General features: G+C 42.9%; 1 protein-coding gene across 1 annotated transcript in view; it reads right to left on the minus strand.

Moving 5' to 3' along the window:
• The window catches only part of Arhgap10 (Rho GTPase activating protein 10), a 259,759-nt gene that overhangs the window by 91,922 nt on the left and 151,672 nt on the right, over window positions 1–16,165 (minus strand). Inside the window, exons 15-16 of the mRNA XM_021220813.2 lie at window positions 11,349–11,436; window positions 4,397–4,455 (exon numbers count right to left, since the gene is read on the minus strand). Of these exons, the coding sequence (XP_021076472.1) occupies window positions 4,397–4,455; window positions 11,349–11,436 (147 nt within the window). The remainder of the gene's footprint in view (window positions 1–4,396; window positions 4,456–11,348; window positions 11,437–16,165) is intronic.

The following is a 16,165-nucleotide window of genomic DNA, read 5'->3' on the forward strand; positions in this document are numbered from 1 at the left end:
TATCAAACATCAAAACAGCAGAAGCAAAAGAACTGCTGGCTACAGAGGCTTTATATAAAAACCTACAGATGTCAATTAAGATGACTACATAGTGTGAAGAAATTTATTAGTAAGAAGAACATACTCTCAAGCCAATGCTTTCTTTTTTGCTTGTTTTGTTTTGTTTTGTTTTGTTTTTTCAAGACAGGGTCTCTCTGTAGCCCTGGCTGTCCTGGAACTCACTCTATAGCCCAGGCTGGCCTCAAACTCAGAAATCCGCCTGCCTCTGCCTCCCAAGTGGTGGGATTAAAGGTGTGTGCCACCACTACTGGGCTTGATTTTTGGATAACAAATTAAAATCAGAAACTCTGAAGAAGTGGTCATAGGTTCCACCGAGAGGAAGACTGTCAAAGACAGCAATTTTATTATTAAAGATTTAGAACTCTGAAAGCTTTGTGATGGAAGAACACTAGCTTTGGAGCCTGTCCTGGCATTAATAAGCAGCTTCCTACAATAAAATTAGAGTTCGTTATTTTGGGATTCAACACTTAGAAATATGAGCCAAAGAAGATACGTTTCCTGCCCTCTAGTGATGGCATTCTTCATGTCTAACCATGAACAACATTTTAAAGCTATTTGAGAAAAAGAGTAGAGATTCCCCCTTCACGTCTCAAGCTCCTCTTCCAGGAACTTATGACAGTTCATTAGATCAGTATCTCTCTCAGAGCTGTGTGTGTGTCTGTCTCTGTCTCTCTGTCTCTCTCTGCCTTCCTGTGTGTGTGTGTGTGTGTGTGTGTGTTTATCTCATGCACATACCTGTCTTTTCCTGTGTCTGCTTTTTTTAGCTTTTCAACTTATACTGTTTTGACATTACATTCTTCCATTAACAGGCATTTCCATAATGTAACATAGTCCTTCTACCTCCAAAATTTTGCTAAATTACATTTTTTCCATCACTTACACTATATGTATCTTGCAGTATTTTCATTGATATCAGCTGAAAAAGATAAAAATGTATCATTTTTATCTAGGGTACTTAATTAATCATACACTAAATTCCTGTTATGTGCCAGAGACTTTATTAAAGAGTTTATTAAAGTGATAGAGAAATAAATCAATTGGGAAATGACGTGTCAGCATCACCACACCTCTGTGTCTATTTACTTACAATATCCTAAGAACAGAGGCTGGAATATAAGCATGTATAATAGAGCTTATCAGAAACACACAGGCAGAGGACGTTAAATTATTTTAATATGTACGTGACATGTGTCAATACTAGTGTAATTACGGAAGTTACGAAGGAGTGGGTCCTTTGGGAGACACCAGTCTCTGTCACCATGCAAAAGGCACTACGGTTCTCTTGTGGTCCTCACCTACTGTAAAATGAATACACCCAGCTACGGGAAACAGGAGACATTGCATGTTCAACCCCTGTAATGCCCACATATCCTTCCTTGTGTATGTCCCAACCAGAAGGGACTGGAAGGCTCTGGTTATGCAAATATCATGCCCTGACTCCTAAGTTAGGTGTCTCTCATCAGAAGTGATGTGGTGCTGTATAAGCAACCTGACCACGGAAAGCACACGCACAACACAGAAATACAAGGATTCTCGTTTGAGCAACTGTTGGGAGATGTTTCTAAGTACCCAATGCCAGGCACCAGGGATTAAGATGTCTATCTCATGCTAAGTCCAATGTGAGTCCAACCCAGAAAGATGGGTCCATGCTCACCACTGAGAATCTACAGCCACCGTAGAGACTGTAGGCTACAGAGAATGGACTACATCATAATCTGAAAGGCAATAGACTTCACAGAGGAAGGCTTCCAGGTAGATGCACAGGTGACACAATCCTTTCAATTCTTGCACAAATTAATTCAAGGTATTTGTGGCTTGTGGGCTTCTACCCCCAAAAGTATAGTATAGTTTCTCGTAGATAGGTTCATTTAGTAAACCAAATAAATGTGGTTAATAGTTCAAGGCTTTCAACTCTGAAATTGAAAAATGCCTCTCATGTGTTCCTATACTAACAGCTCAGTTTTTCTTTTACAATAAGAAAAAAAAAAGATATATACTTTGTAGTGAAAACATAAAACCAAATTCTTATCTTTGTATTATAAACTCACGCTCTTGACAGAAAATGATAGAAAATAAAGCAATGAGAGAAAATGACAGAGGCCAGGAGCCCCCTGTCAGGAGACGAGAAGCACTCTCACGTCACAGGAGAGGCCAGGAGCTCCCTGTCAGGAGAGAAGCAGCAATCCCACGACACATAAGAGTGGGAAACATCACACAGTGGAGAATCACACCAGGGGCAGCAACCAAAGCTGGCAAAGTGGGGTCATTTGAGCTGTCAGCTGGGCTCACAGACATGGAACAAAGCAAGAGAGGCTGTGTTGTGTCCAGTGGAAAAAAACGACAGTTTAATCACAATCCCAATTTACCAACACTCAAAAGGAGGCTCATTTTGAATGAGCCCCATCTGAATTCTGTAACTGCACTCAATACTTACAAGGACACATGCAGTCTCAGAGGAGCCACTCCCTAGCTCTCGCCCAAGAGGCACGGAGTACAGAGGAAGATACTCACAGGAAAGGAAAATGAGGCACACACTGGACTCTGACGTAATCAAACCCATTAGCACGTGTAGCTTCTTTCATTAAAGCAGATGCGTGTGGGCCCTTCCAACTACAAGAGTACTTAGGTACAAGTCCATGCGGGCTATGGGAACTACAGTATTCCTTTCCAGTACAAGTGCAGTTCAAATCAGTATGCGAACTATTACAGCCAGACCACAAGGTCAGAAGAAAAACACTGCGTTCCGACCCAGCAGGTGACAGAGCCATGGCATCTACTGATAATTAGCAACACAGCTAAACAAGACCAGCAAAGCCCACATTTCGGGCTTCACTACCTCCTGGTGTGTAGGAAACTTCCTCATCTGGTAACAGACATTTGACATCGGGATTCTGAACACTCCATTGTTAGTCACACATGGTAATAATTCTCATGACACTAACTTGTGGTGATTTAAAACCTCATTCCATCATCGCTCTTTCTCCAGAATGCAAAGAATTCTAGATGCAACCTGGCACAGCCTGGCTTTTTCCAGGCTCTAAGACAAACAGCCTGAAACTGTCTTCCAACTAAATTTAATTTCTATCTTTTGTTTGCCAAAAATGCCACAGGGAAGAAATCAAAACAACTAAGCATTTGCTTGTGTTCTTGCCAGAAATCCTTCCACTTCCTTACTCATGGAAGTTCTCTTTTTTGGAATAATTCTGAACACAACTGTATTCTGGCCTTTCCTCCTGTGTGTAGCGTAATGTGGCCAACACACTGATTCTTTCTGAAACAGATTAGGAATCTCACATAGTCTGGAGCTGGGACCTCCCAAGAAGGTAACATTTAGAGCCATGTTCAGGCAACAGTGGTGTAGGACCCATTGGGATTGCTGTAAGTTTTTCAACAGTTTAACTGTAAAACAGATCCGGGGGTGGGGGTGGGGTACAATTTCAGCTACTGCCAGTGCATAATCTATGAAAAATGTCCACGGTGTGTGGAGGTACAATTGCACCCACTGTTGGGGCATCTATGAAAACCAACATTGCAAAATCTAGCCAGTGGAGTTGAGTTCTAATTTTCCACAAGGGTCTGTATAATCTGGCAGTTACTTAATATGTCTCAGCCTTGATTCCCTACCTCTTAATTACCTAGCATGAGTATCCCTCAGAAGAACAATTAAGCAGCATGCACTAGGGATAAAAGCAGACCTGCATGAGAGAGAACACACCCAGTCTGTCTGCAGCAGGCAACTCTCCCCTCACACAGCAGGCACACAGTGCTGGCACAAACACACACTCCAGTGGGTACGAGTGAGTACACGCCCAACCTCACGTTAAAGTTCACCACCTACCAGCCTTTTCATTGCAAACTGCATCCTATATAACTCATTATCAAGTAGTCTGGGCTTCTGGCATTACCTCCTAATCCTGTCTGTAATGTCCATATAAATGTCTGTATGTGAAACCATCTCCAGGCTACAACATCTCCAAACCCACCGTCTCTCCAACCTCCTGTAAGTCAAATGCTGCTCTGTTCTGCAGCAGTGAGCTCAAGCCAGTACATGTATGTGTAGTGTGAGGAGGGTGTGATGTGGACAGAACCAGGTCAGAGTCAACCGCCTGCGGGGCCTGACATATACGGGGGCAAAGAAGCAATAGGTAGGACGGAAGTCCATGGGTGATCTATTACCAAATCTTTCTGTTCACTTTCATAAGAAGGAAGTGAATTCTAAAAGGATCTCTCCCTTTAACACAGATGGCAAAACCATTAAGTTTTCATGTGGGAATATTTAATGTGTGCACACCATCAACCACAAACCTGAGTCTTTGTACACCCACAGAATACTCACTGGCTGGAACAATGAAGTCTCTGTGTAACTCATAGGTCATGAGAGGCTCTGGAAGACTCCTGGAAAAAGAGAAAAAAACACAGCCTAATTACCAAACAAAGCCAGGCATCGTCTCTAAGTTTATTCACAGTGTATTGAACCTCCTGTGCACTTCTGAACTAACATGCCAGCTCTCCCTGCCAGATACCTTTACATACCAAAAGACATGTAACCACAATGACTGCTTTACTAACTGTTATTTCCCCTAGACACGGTTAACTCTTAACCAACCACAAATTCTTACCAGGTCTATGCACACCAGGTTTCGTATCTAATCTTGGAAAGTATCTTTATGAACACCTAGCTTTGCATATGAGTTAAGCAATACAGGCATAGTTTGAAAAGGCATCTTTAAAATATTGATATCAAAAGAATACACAGAAAGTATTAAAGAAACAAAAACAAAGACTCTCTTGATATTTCTATTAAAATAACTTTTTAAAATTTTCATATCTAAATACATACATATAGACCAGTGATCCCTAACCCCTTTGGGGCTGGCTATCAGATAGTTATATTATGATTCATAACCATAGCAAAATTGTAGTTATAAAGTAGCAATGAAATAAGTCTATGGCTGAGGGTCACCACAACATGAGGAACTGTATTAAGGGGCCATAGCATTAGGTAGGTTGAGACAGTATCAGAATGGTGGCAATTTTGTAACACACACAGCATTTATTTTCTGCAAACTGCATTATTTAAACAGTAGCATGATGCTGAGCTCTCATCAACCCTGCTAAAATGTTAATATATCTTTGCCAGGCCGGGGCTCTTAACTGCATAGCCCCCAGAGAAGAAGGGCCAATCTGCAGAACTGCTCAGGCAGGGGACTGTGAACATTTGAAAGGCTATAAACCCGGGGCTCAGGATTCATCTTGAAATGTTTAAAACATAGTCAAACATACAAGCATACACACACACACACATACACACACACACACACACACATACACACACACAAATACAACAAATAATGCCAGGGATAAGGAAGGCTGCTCTGCTGAAAAGGGGCTGCCTCACTGAGAACAAACCCCGTGCTCACTCAGATCAAGCAACAGATCCTGAAACCCATGAGCAGAATCTAACAAGACTGCACGGAGCAGGCAAACCCACAGCTGAAGGCCCAGAGTTGAATCTCTCTGTCCTCATCGCTGACAGGACAAGTAGGAAGGAAACTGGCCAAAAAACAATGCCTGAGCAACCCCCCCCCCACCTCCCTCACCTGAGTGCACATCCTTTACTTAAGTGGCCATCTGCCCAAACAGAATATAGAACAGACGCTACAAATGGAAAACTGGGTCTGTAAGAGAAACCGTATTCTGGGCTATGAAACACATCGCTGTCAACTTAAAATTCAAGTCAAAGGCAGTACATTCTTTGATTTCAATAAAAGTGGAGAGGCAGAGGCGATGTTCCAGTGGGTAAAGCGTTTGGGACAGGAACAGCGGTATCCAAAGCCGAATACAGTGTGGCACAGGAATCATCCAGTTTGTGGAGACAGAGGCGTGAGGGTCCTTCTACCAAGTGCTGACCAAGTGGTCAATAAGCTCTAGGCTCAACGGAACACCGTCTCAAAACATAATGCAGTGACGCCCAAAGTCGACCTCTGGTCAGCATGAATGTGTGTGCGTGCGCGCATGCAGGGAGACTGGCACTGGAACATGTGAAGGGGGACTAATTTCTAAGATGCATGAAGGACTTTGCAAAGGGCAATCTTTTTTCTTAAACAAGGAAAGACATGGGCAGACACTTCACCTAGGAATGAATATATATGCGTGGCAAACCGCTCCCACACCAGGAAAGTTTTAGACTCCGAGGACACTCACCCTGAAAGGACAACAGGGTGCCAGCACACATTTACAAGAGCGACTAACGTAAGAAAGATGACTTCATTCAGAGGTCGCAGAGGAGCAGGACTCATAGATACTGTTGGTCACATCTGGAAGAGCCGATCACTTTCCACAGTTAAGCATATGCCTCCCACATGGCCCAGGTGTTGGCCCACTAGGATTCACCCAAAAGAAATGAAAATCTTTGTCTCAAAGATTTACACACAGCCACTTAAGCAGTTTTGTGTACAGCAGCCAAGAGCTATAGACCACCCAAATACACATCAATAGATCAATGGATTTCAACATGCTACAACAATTATTCTAATTATTCTAAGTCAAAATAAGTTTTTGAAGTACCCACTGAACAGTTCCACTTATAAAGACGGAAAGCAGATAGAGGGTCCCTATGGATTCAGCCATGATGATGGAAAAAAAACACCAAAAGAAGCACGAGGGAATTTAGAAGGGAGATGGGCAGGCTCAGTATTGATTATGGGGATGGTTTCGTAGGAGTATAAAGACACCAAGCCCATGAAAAATCTATTCTACCAATGGTGCAGCTCACTTCGAATCAATTATACTTCATAAAAGCTATAAAAGATATACACTACCTCAATGTTTGTATTAATAAAAGGATAAAATATGCATGTAAGATTTATGAAGAAAATCTATTAAAAAAAAAAGCTATATAAAAAATATTCCCCGCACACAGCTTGGTGCCAGTGTACACAGGGACACAAAGCCACAACACAGAGAACTGTCTCAGCCCCTCGCCCCCCACCCCACCTCCTTATTCCTAACTAAAAAACAAACGTGCCAGTGACATCACAGCCACTAGGACACTTTTCAGAGATTGTGTTTCCAAGCACAGACCAGGGAGCAGAAAGAGCAGAGGAAGGGAAAGTATCCATTTTCACAGAAGAAAAATCTGGGTGCTAGGTCGAAAGAACGTGTGTCTCAGTATCTTCTACTTATATCACTGCCACATGTCTAGCTGGCAATACAACTTAAAAAACAAATGCCATTAATGTTAGGGAAGCAGTAATTAGAAGCAATTACAAGTTCTCCACGCAAACCTTATCACACTGAGTCGATGCATCTCCCAGCCTCCCACCAGGCCACCCATCAGATCTGTTGGAGGATGCAAATCGTAATATTTACCCAAGCTGGTGTTTCCTTCCCTATGAACCCATCCCGACTTCCACACTTAAAAGAAGTTACCTCCAGGTAAAAATCACTTCACTAGAAACCTCACAAACTGCTCAGTTTTGCCTGACAATGGGACACTGTGACAAGGAACACGTCTCTGGTAATTAAAACCACAGACTGCCTAGGCAGAGGCTGGGAGCCAGGCCTCTCTCTCCCAGCCCAGGTCAGCAGGAGACCAAGGGACAGGCCGTGGGGAGGGCACATCACTGCTCGCTGGTTCTGCTGTGTTCTGTGACACAGCCATGCTGCTTTGCTGCTGCTGCTTCTACTGAGTACCTCAGCTGCATCCCTCCGTCCTCCCTCCTCCCTCCTCCACCTCCCTCCTCCACCTCTAGCTCGCATCCCACAGAAGCTGGCAAGTACAGGGAGCATCACAGGCCAAAGGCTGGGAGGCGAGAAATGGTGTGGTTCATAGCTATATTCTGATGTTGTGAGTAACAGAGCTGGGACGCTGGCTTTGGTTAGCTGCTGACTCCGGACCTCGCGTCCTTACCCTATCACATACATAGCAATGCCTCTCAGGCCAGATACTGACTTTGGCCACAATTCCGTAAGAAACATGGAGGTGGGGAGAGGGGGACCTCTAATTTTCTCCCACTTAAAACATCAATCAGAAAAAGAATATAGGGCTGGTGAGATGGCTCAGTGGGTAAGAGCACCCGACTGCTCTTCCGAAGGTCCGGAGTTCAAATCCCAGCAACCACATGGTGGCTTACAACCATCCCTAACAAGCTCTGACGTCCTCTTCTGGAGTGTCTGAAGACAGTTACAGTGTACTTACATATAATAAATAAATTAAAAAAAAAAAAAAAAGAAAAAGAATATCACCTACATCGTAATTGATGCACCTACAGTTGCTAAGCACAGCCCAGGAGGAAAGGCCGCCACCTATCTCTCCCAGCTCATAACACTTTCTTCTGACATGTTAGGAAAATCGCTCAACACAGGCAGAATGTTTGGATTTACGATCAAGTTATTCAATAACGGTGTTGCATAATGGTTTTCTGTATGCAGTGGCTGATTTAAAGCAAAATTCAATGGGATAAAGCAATATACCAAGAGAAGGGGAAAGAAATGCTACCAGGCCAGCATCAATAAGGAACCAGCTCCAGAGAATCTCAAGGCTCAAACACAAAGCGTGCACGTGAATGCGAAGCCCCAATTTTACCAAGTTAACTCCCAACAAGGGAAAAGCAAAGAACCCTGAGAGGTGAGAGTGGAGGCGCAGCTTACTTCGAAGAGGGCAATGTTTACTCTCGAGTTTTCCATCAATAACTGCCATTTGGACAGTTTCTTTGTCACACTAGGTATAACGTATCAATGTATTGTTTGATGGATCCAAGGCCAGCTGCCAGAGAGGGGTATACCAACCATTCTATTCTTATCCCACACACTCTTTCCTCTGCCCATCTAATAGGGACATTCCCAACTGCAGCACTACTGAAGAACACCGATATTACATACAGGATCAAATAATTCCTTACAGAAAGAAGGAGGGATTAATAGCTACCTTCCAACCCCTACCGACAGAAGGAAGACTCCCTCCAGTGTCTGTGGTAATTTAAAAAAAAGTACACAGGGGCTGCAGAGGCGGCTTAGAAGTCAAGATTACTAACTGTTCCTCTACAAGACCCAGGATCAGGTCCCAGGACCCACGTGACAGGTAAAAATCCTTTGTAACTCCGGTTCCAAAGGGACCGGATACCTTCCCCCAGCCTCCACAGACAGTGCACACACATGGCACACAGGCATACATGAGGTAAAACATCCAGACACACAAAATTAAGATAAATAAATGAGAGAAAGCATGCCGATATCATCAGTTATCCTGTAGATGGCCAACCACTTCTAGTGCATTCTTCAGTGATGGGAGGGGACAGGAGGGGACACCACAGGGAGCAGCACTCCCAGGACACCTATCTCTCCAGGGAACTTACATCCACACTGCACAGAGCTCAGCCATTCCAGCCCTCATTCAAACCACAGTCTCTACGCATGGCAAGCTAGAAATGCAAATACTTGTTTAGCTTTATTTTTGCTGCTGAAACAACTAAGGGTAACAATAATGTACATAATAGTTTAAGAATGAGAAATTTATTTAAATAAAATGCTCAAAAGCTGGTAAAGAATACCTGAACCCAATGTCAAATTTTAGTAAGACTCAGAATATAAGTAGCAGTGGTGACAAGGTGGCATGAGACAACAGGAAGTGGCACCACTGTGACGGGCTACTTAAATAAGCTGATTAAATACAACCTGATCTGACCCTAACAAAGGCTGCAGGTATAACCATTTTTCAGGAAATAAAAAGGTTAGAGAGCCATGCTCTATAACACCATGAGGGGGAAAAAGACCACAGAAAATGTACAGCTCTCTGTTTAAAAAACAGTCACCAAGAAGCACCGCTGACAGGGGGCAGGGAGGACTGTATGCCTTAAATCAGACTCAAAGACCAGCAACCCCAGGAATTATCAATACCATCTAAATCCTGTGAGCACCGGCTGAGGAACACCGGATGGTACCAATGCTGATGGCCAGAGTACGTACATTCTGGTTACTCTTTTTACAAGTCTTTCTGTTTTAAATAGATTATTCATATAAGTGTGTATTAGTACAGTAATATATCCACAAAAAAAACTTTTTAGTATCAAAAATAAAATGGCAGGGCAAAGGCTGAAATGAAGAAGGTGGCATGTGTGCCCCGAGGGGCACAGCGAGTCACGAGGAGGGGTCGCCATGCTCCTCTCTCGGGGTCTCATGCTATGACACGCTTCATCATTGTAAAAACTACTCAGTAAAACATAGATTCTCATGTACTCATGGGAGCCAATGTAATTACACGGGAAAAATCACTCTACAATTGTGTGCCCTACATTTGCCCCGCACTGGCCAATCACGCCACCTGTCACTCTTTCTGCCACGGAAATATCAAACCTCATAGAGCCACAGCAGAGAAGTGCAGCTGTAGTCGCTGTTCCCTGTTATTGCTCTTCAGCAAACCCTAGCTTTCAACACGAAGATAGGAAACAACCACGCTTTCTCATTCCAGCCCTATGTTCTTTTTCTGTAATAAACACACCTGAAAATGTCTTAAAAACCTCAACAAGTCAACTTTTCAATTACTTTTATGTCTTATAATATACTTTTCTATTCAAAATAGTGAAATTAAAACAGTCTTCCCTTTAGTTTAAAACATAAATAAAAGATTCAATGTATTTAATAAAAAGCTTTCCTTACTGTTGCTACGTAGTATAGGATGGAAATGTTCTGCAGCTACTTCAAGATCTAAGGCTCCTCTGGTGCAGTTTACTTTACAGTGGTGCTTGTGGAAGTTTGAATAGCAGCCCCTTAGGCTCATATATTTGGATGTTTGGGCCCCCATGAATAGAGCTGGGTGGGAAGGATTAATAGGTGTGAACTAATTAGAGAAGGTGTATCACTGAGGGTGGACGCTGAGGGCTCAAAACGCCATTTCAGTCCCTTTCTCTCTCCCACTCTCTCTCCCCCTCCCGTGTGTGTGTGTGTGTGTGTGTGTGTGTGTGTGTGTGTGTGTGTGTTTCCCTACAGCTTATGGATCAGATGTGAGTTCTCAGCTACTGTTGCAGTGCCATGCCTACCTGCTACCATGCTTCTCACCATAATGACCATGGACTAAATTCTGTGATTCTATAAGCAAGCCCTCAATTAAATGCCTTCCTTTATAAGTTGTCTTGGCTGTGGTGTCTCATCAGCAACAAAACAGTGATTAAGACACTGCTGGTCTCATTTTCTGGAACATTATTGGATACCTTGGAGACTTCTCGTGTCAGTTAAGTGTCAAGGCGGCTACTGCCACTTCTGTTAGGTGGGTGCCTGGTGTGACAGCTCACCTCAGATACTGCTTCAAGGCACTTGTTACTGTCTTCACTTCCCAATCTGCAGAATTCTCCAGGTCCAGCTCATTGCACATTTTTACATCTGGTGAACAGCAAGGAAAAAAAAAAGTTAAAACCCTGACCATCCAATTTTAAGTGGTCAAACAACAGTTTCTCGAGAAAAGTATTGTATGCAATCTTTTAATGATAGCATAAGCTATGCTCTATTCGTAGATGACCGTAGGACTGCAGAAAGCCCACGGGAGAGACAAAAGGATCTAAGATGTAGACCAGATGAGGAGGGATGACACAAAGTATGGCATTTCAAAAGGGCAGCTCGTGGGAAATGAAGCTGCCACTCAGTGGCAACAGCTTCAGGTGCCTGCATGGGGTTTGTTTCCACTGGAGCTACCACTATGTCCTGAGTATCTTGTGAGAAACACTATCACCATTAAGGCAAAAGGATGTTGAAGGGCAGCAAGTCAGTGGGAGACGGAGTAATTAGCATGGTCTCACATTCTAACACTTGCATTCCTTACAGCAGTTCTCTGCAGGTTAACATGTGAGCAACCCAAAGAGAACTAGGACACCAGAGATTCAAAATGCTACTTATGGTTTAATCTAACTGCAACGTCCTACAATGTAAATGTGCTAATAAACCATGTTACTATATCAACATGTACAATTTTTGTTTCTTTGTATTGGAAAAAAATAGTTCCAGTTAAGATAAAAAGTAAAAAAGCCAATTCTACAATTCATGTGAGTGAGGGGATGTCTGTAAAAGCCTACACTTCATCATTACAAGCCATTCTCCCACCCAGAAAATTAGCCTCCCAGGGGAGGCGCCAGTGGCATTCACTCTCAACTAAACTAGCTTTCTTTGTCCAAAATCTGCGTTTCTGATACTGTGTTTCCTTTAGAGGAATAGCTAGTGTTCTAAAGGAAAGGTATATAGCTAGGTATTAGTGGCTTGCACCTTAAATCCCAGCACAGCTTTAATGCCTGAAGAAGCAAGGAGATTTCTGTGAGTTCAAGGTCAGCCTGGTCTACCAAGCTAGTTCTAAGACAGCCAGTTGTACTCAAGAGAAACCCTGACTCAAACAAAAAACCCTTAAGTGGGTGTGGGAGCGCCAGGTGTATGTAAGAACAAACAGAAAAACAGATGGAAGAGGGAGGTCTGGAGGGGTTGAAATCAAGCAGACCCACAGCAAAGGAGAACACCCTGGGCATGCTGCTGTCCTTGTCCATCTGTGCCAGCATGCCCAGCATATCAGCATTGCTGGCAGCCTGGGTATTCCAAAGCTGAGCTTCAATGTTCTACCAGCTTGGACCAATAAATCACTCCAAGCAAGGGAGTCCCAAATCCACCCAAGTTCCAGATCCTCGTCTGTACCAAGGAGATCTTAGTGTAGTAAACAATCCTATAAACTGGTGCGTGCATCCTAACACATCAAGGCATGGGCAGACTTACATGAATTGTTAAAGTAGATCGCTGCCACAGCTAGGCCATTAGAGGACACTCATGGTCCTCTTCCCAAAGGAAAAGGCGGAAAACAGGTTATAAAGAAGGGCATGTGTGGCCATCGCTACAAATCTGACGGGCTTCCCACACTCATCCAGGGAGGGGACAGTAGGCAACTTACAGAAGAGGCTCCCTCCCTCCAGAGCAACGCCTCAGCTAAAAACCAAGAACTGGCTGTCTCCAGACGTCCCTCCCTCCTACCAGACGGGTTTCTGCAGGGAAAATGGTGCCCTGCTGGTTCTTCCTTTATTAGGAGGAACACTAAAAGGAAAGGCTGTCCAATTGGAACCACCACTCCAGCTGTGGCCGCTGTCTGAAGAGCTGTAGGCATGGGCGTGACCACAAAGGGACAACTGCTCCCTGATGGATTCAAACTTTCTGAAGATCAGACAGGAAGTGATGGCTATTTTACGCCACACCACCACACGTATGAAGTCAATTACTCTAAGGTCTAGGCACGCCAGCATTTGATTACCACAGCTGACAGCAACAGGCAATGAACTACAATGGTGACTGACACCGGTTGGTTCCATTTTGATCAGTCCCTACAACAGAACTCATTTGTTATTGAGCCTGTCAGACAAGGCACAGATACATTTGAGAAATCAAATTAAGCACCCTGATTAAAGATGCAATCCTTTATAACTAGGACTAAATAATTCTGTTCTAATACTTTGCCAACCAATTACATCGGTAACTGAATATTCTGCCTCTCATTAAATCAATTATTTAAAAATCTCACTTTAACATACAAGTCAGATAACATTTTCAATAAACTTGTTACAAGCAAATCACCATTCTAAAATCCATGAGGCTTCTAAAGGAACTCTTATTTCCAGTTTCCACTCACCTATCACTCTGTATTGTGAGATTCATATTCTTTCTATGGAAAACTAAGTCATCCTTCTAAATTCACAGAACAAAAGCAGCTGTCACTTCAGAAGTTAATGACTATGTCTATGTAATTAATCATCTATTAAATGCTCGCTGTTTTCAAATAGCTCAATCATCCCTGGCAGTCCTTTGCAATCAGTGAGCGAAGTGGAATTTGTTAGTTTATTTAGGATTCACACCTAAAATATGTTTAGAGTGTTCATTCAGGATATGTGTTCATCCACAAGGGAGGGGACTTGTGTTTCTTCCCTGACTATAATGCATTAGTTAGAAATCTAAACAAATAAGCACACAACCAAAGAGCTGGCACTTTCTTACTGAGTCGTCCTTGCATGGCCACTGGTCACTGCCTTGAAGCCGAGGTGTGTGCCCCATGCTCACTGCAAACCCTGGCTAACTGGGAGTCAGTGCCTTAGCCACCACAGACTTGGGCCATTTTTTTTTTCTTTTGAAGAGTTGAAGAAGCAGAGAGTGCATGTGTTGTATGAATATGCTTTATCACCTCGAATCGCTTCCAGCTGCTGAGCTCACTTCCCTCTGCTCTATGTAAGAGAACTGTCCAACAAAGTAAACAAGAGAATATTTTAAATTAAAATTCTGTTATTTTTGCTTTCTACAGTTCTATATCTAAAAGGCAACAAAAGACGAGGTGGTTTTGTAAACCAGGCTTATAAATAGCAAAGTCCAGCAAATGAGACGTGCTAAGAGCACAGTTTCTCCAGCAAATGAGACGTGCTAAGAGCACAGTTTCTCCAGGTTTCCCCTGCTCTACCCAGGGTTTGTTCTAATGTGGGAAAAAGAAAGACTACCACTGGGCACTTCCACCTCATACCAGTTCCTATCTGCCCCTCACTGTGGTAACTCATCTTCATACTCTTATCCCACTAAGAACTGCCACTTATTCACCAAGATGTTCCACCTGCTGTTTCTCTTTGCCTTCCTAGTCAGCTACGTGTTTATAATATTTTAAAAAGAGAGAAAGAAAGAACACCTTCTCCCTGACTGTATGTGCCCTGACTACAGACAGCGAGGGCCGGGGAGGGGCAAGGAAAGAAAGTGGCTTCTCCCCATGAGAGCAGTCACTCGGAGAGTGCAAGGCTCGGGGGAGCTGGAAACAGAAGACACCATCTGCTAGTCCACAGGCTTCTCCTGGACCTGGCCTGAAGGAGAAGAAAATGTCCCCTGACATCTCCTGTGGACAGAAGAGGAAGGTTAGAGAGCCTGAGGAGAGGATTGGGGAGGAAAAGGAGCTAAGGGGGTCTTAGGGCAAAGGGAGCGGAAAACAGAACGGAGAAATGTTCTTATCTATTTTAATCTTAAACAGCAAAGGGGAAAACATCACAGGAAGGAAGGGAGGCAGCAAGAGATGCAAGATATGAAATGGAATTCAAGCCTTGGGAATCACTACAAACTTTTACATCTGAGCGTCTAGAGAATACTTAAGACATTTGAAAAAAATGATAAAACTTGATGTTAAAATGGTAATCATTTTTCTGTAATGTCTAAACAGGTCTCAAGTAAATACAGCCGTCTTCTAAAAACATAAAATGGTTTTTCCAAGATGCTTACAAATTCAATTAGTTTTCATTTTTCATGAAGAAAATTCATTATCAGTAAAATGTGCTCTGAAAACCTTACAAATCTGAAATGAACATATCACTTTTGAGAATTCCCCAGAAGATGCTGGTTGGCTTTACCAAGAACTTGAGCATTTGGCGGGTTCATGCATGCCCTGCCTCCTTTAGGATATAACCTTGACACAATGTAAACAGAAAAGTCAGGGAGAACATCTGGAAATGTGTACACACGGTTACTAGAACTCTACAATGCTTTTTAAAGTGACACTGAATCATTGAATGATGGATACCCTATCAGAATGAAAGGAATACCTTAAGAAAACTCTAAGTTGACCAGCAAACAGTGAGGACATCTATTTTGTCAAAAGCTAATGTTTCCATTAGTAACAAAGGAACACAGCATGGCATGCAACAAACTAACTCAGTGTGGCATTGTCGTTACACTTCGGGCAATCTCACTCCTATTACCAGTTACCCACAGATTAAGAAATCCACACTGCAGAGCCCTCTTAAATGAATTATTTAATAGGGAAATAACAAATTAATATCTTTGCACCAATTCTCTAACTTCCTCTGTTTGCTCAATGTTACTGAAAACACACCATTTTCCCTGCCAACACAGGAATGATGTCCTAACATGCCTGTGTCTGGACTTCTCTGAAAAAGGAAAAGACAGTTTTCTAGGTGTCTATGTTTATGTACATGCTTATTTGTATGTGTGTGCTCAGACACATACATGCAGATGAACTTATACATGCATGCACATACAGGGATCAGAGGTTGATATTAAGCATCTTTCTCTGTGGCTTTTTTTTTTTTAAGAAAGGAAGGGGAGGGGG

Source organism: Mus pahari, chromosome 20 (genome assembly GCF_900095145.1).
Source record: "Mus pahari chromosome 20, PAHARI_EIJ_v1.1, whole genome shotgun sequence".
Taxonomy (NCBI): domain Eukaryota; kingdom Metazoa; phylum Chordata; class Mammalia; order Rodentia; family Muridae; genus Mus; species Mus pahari.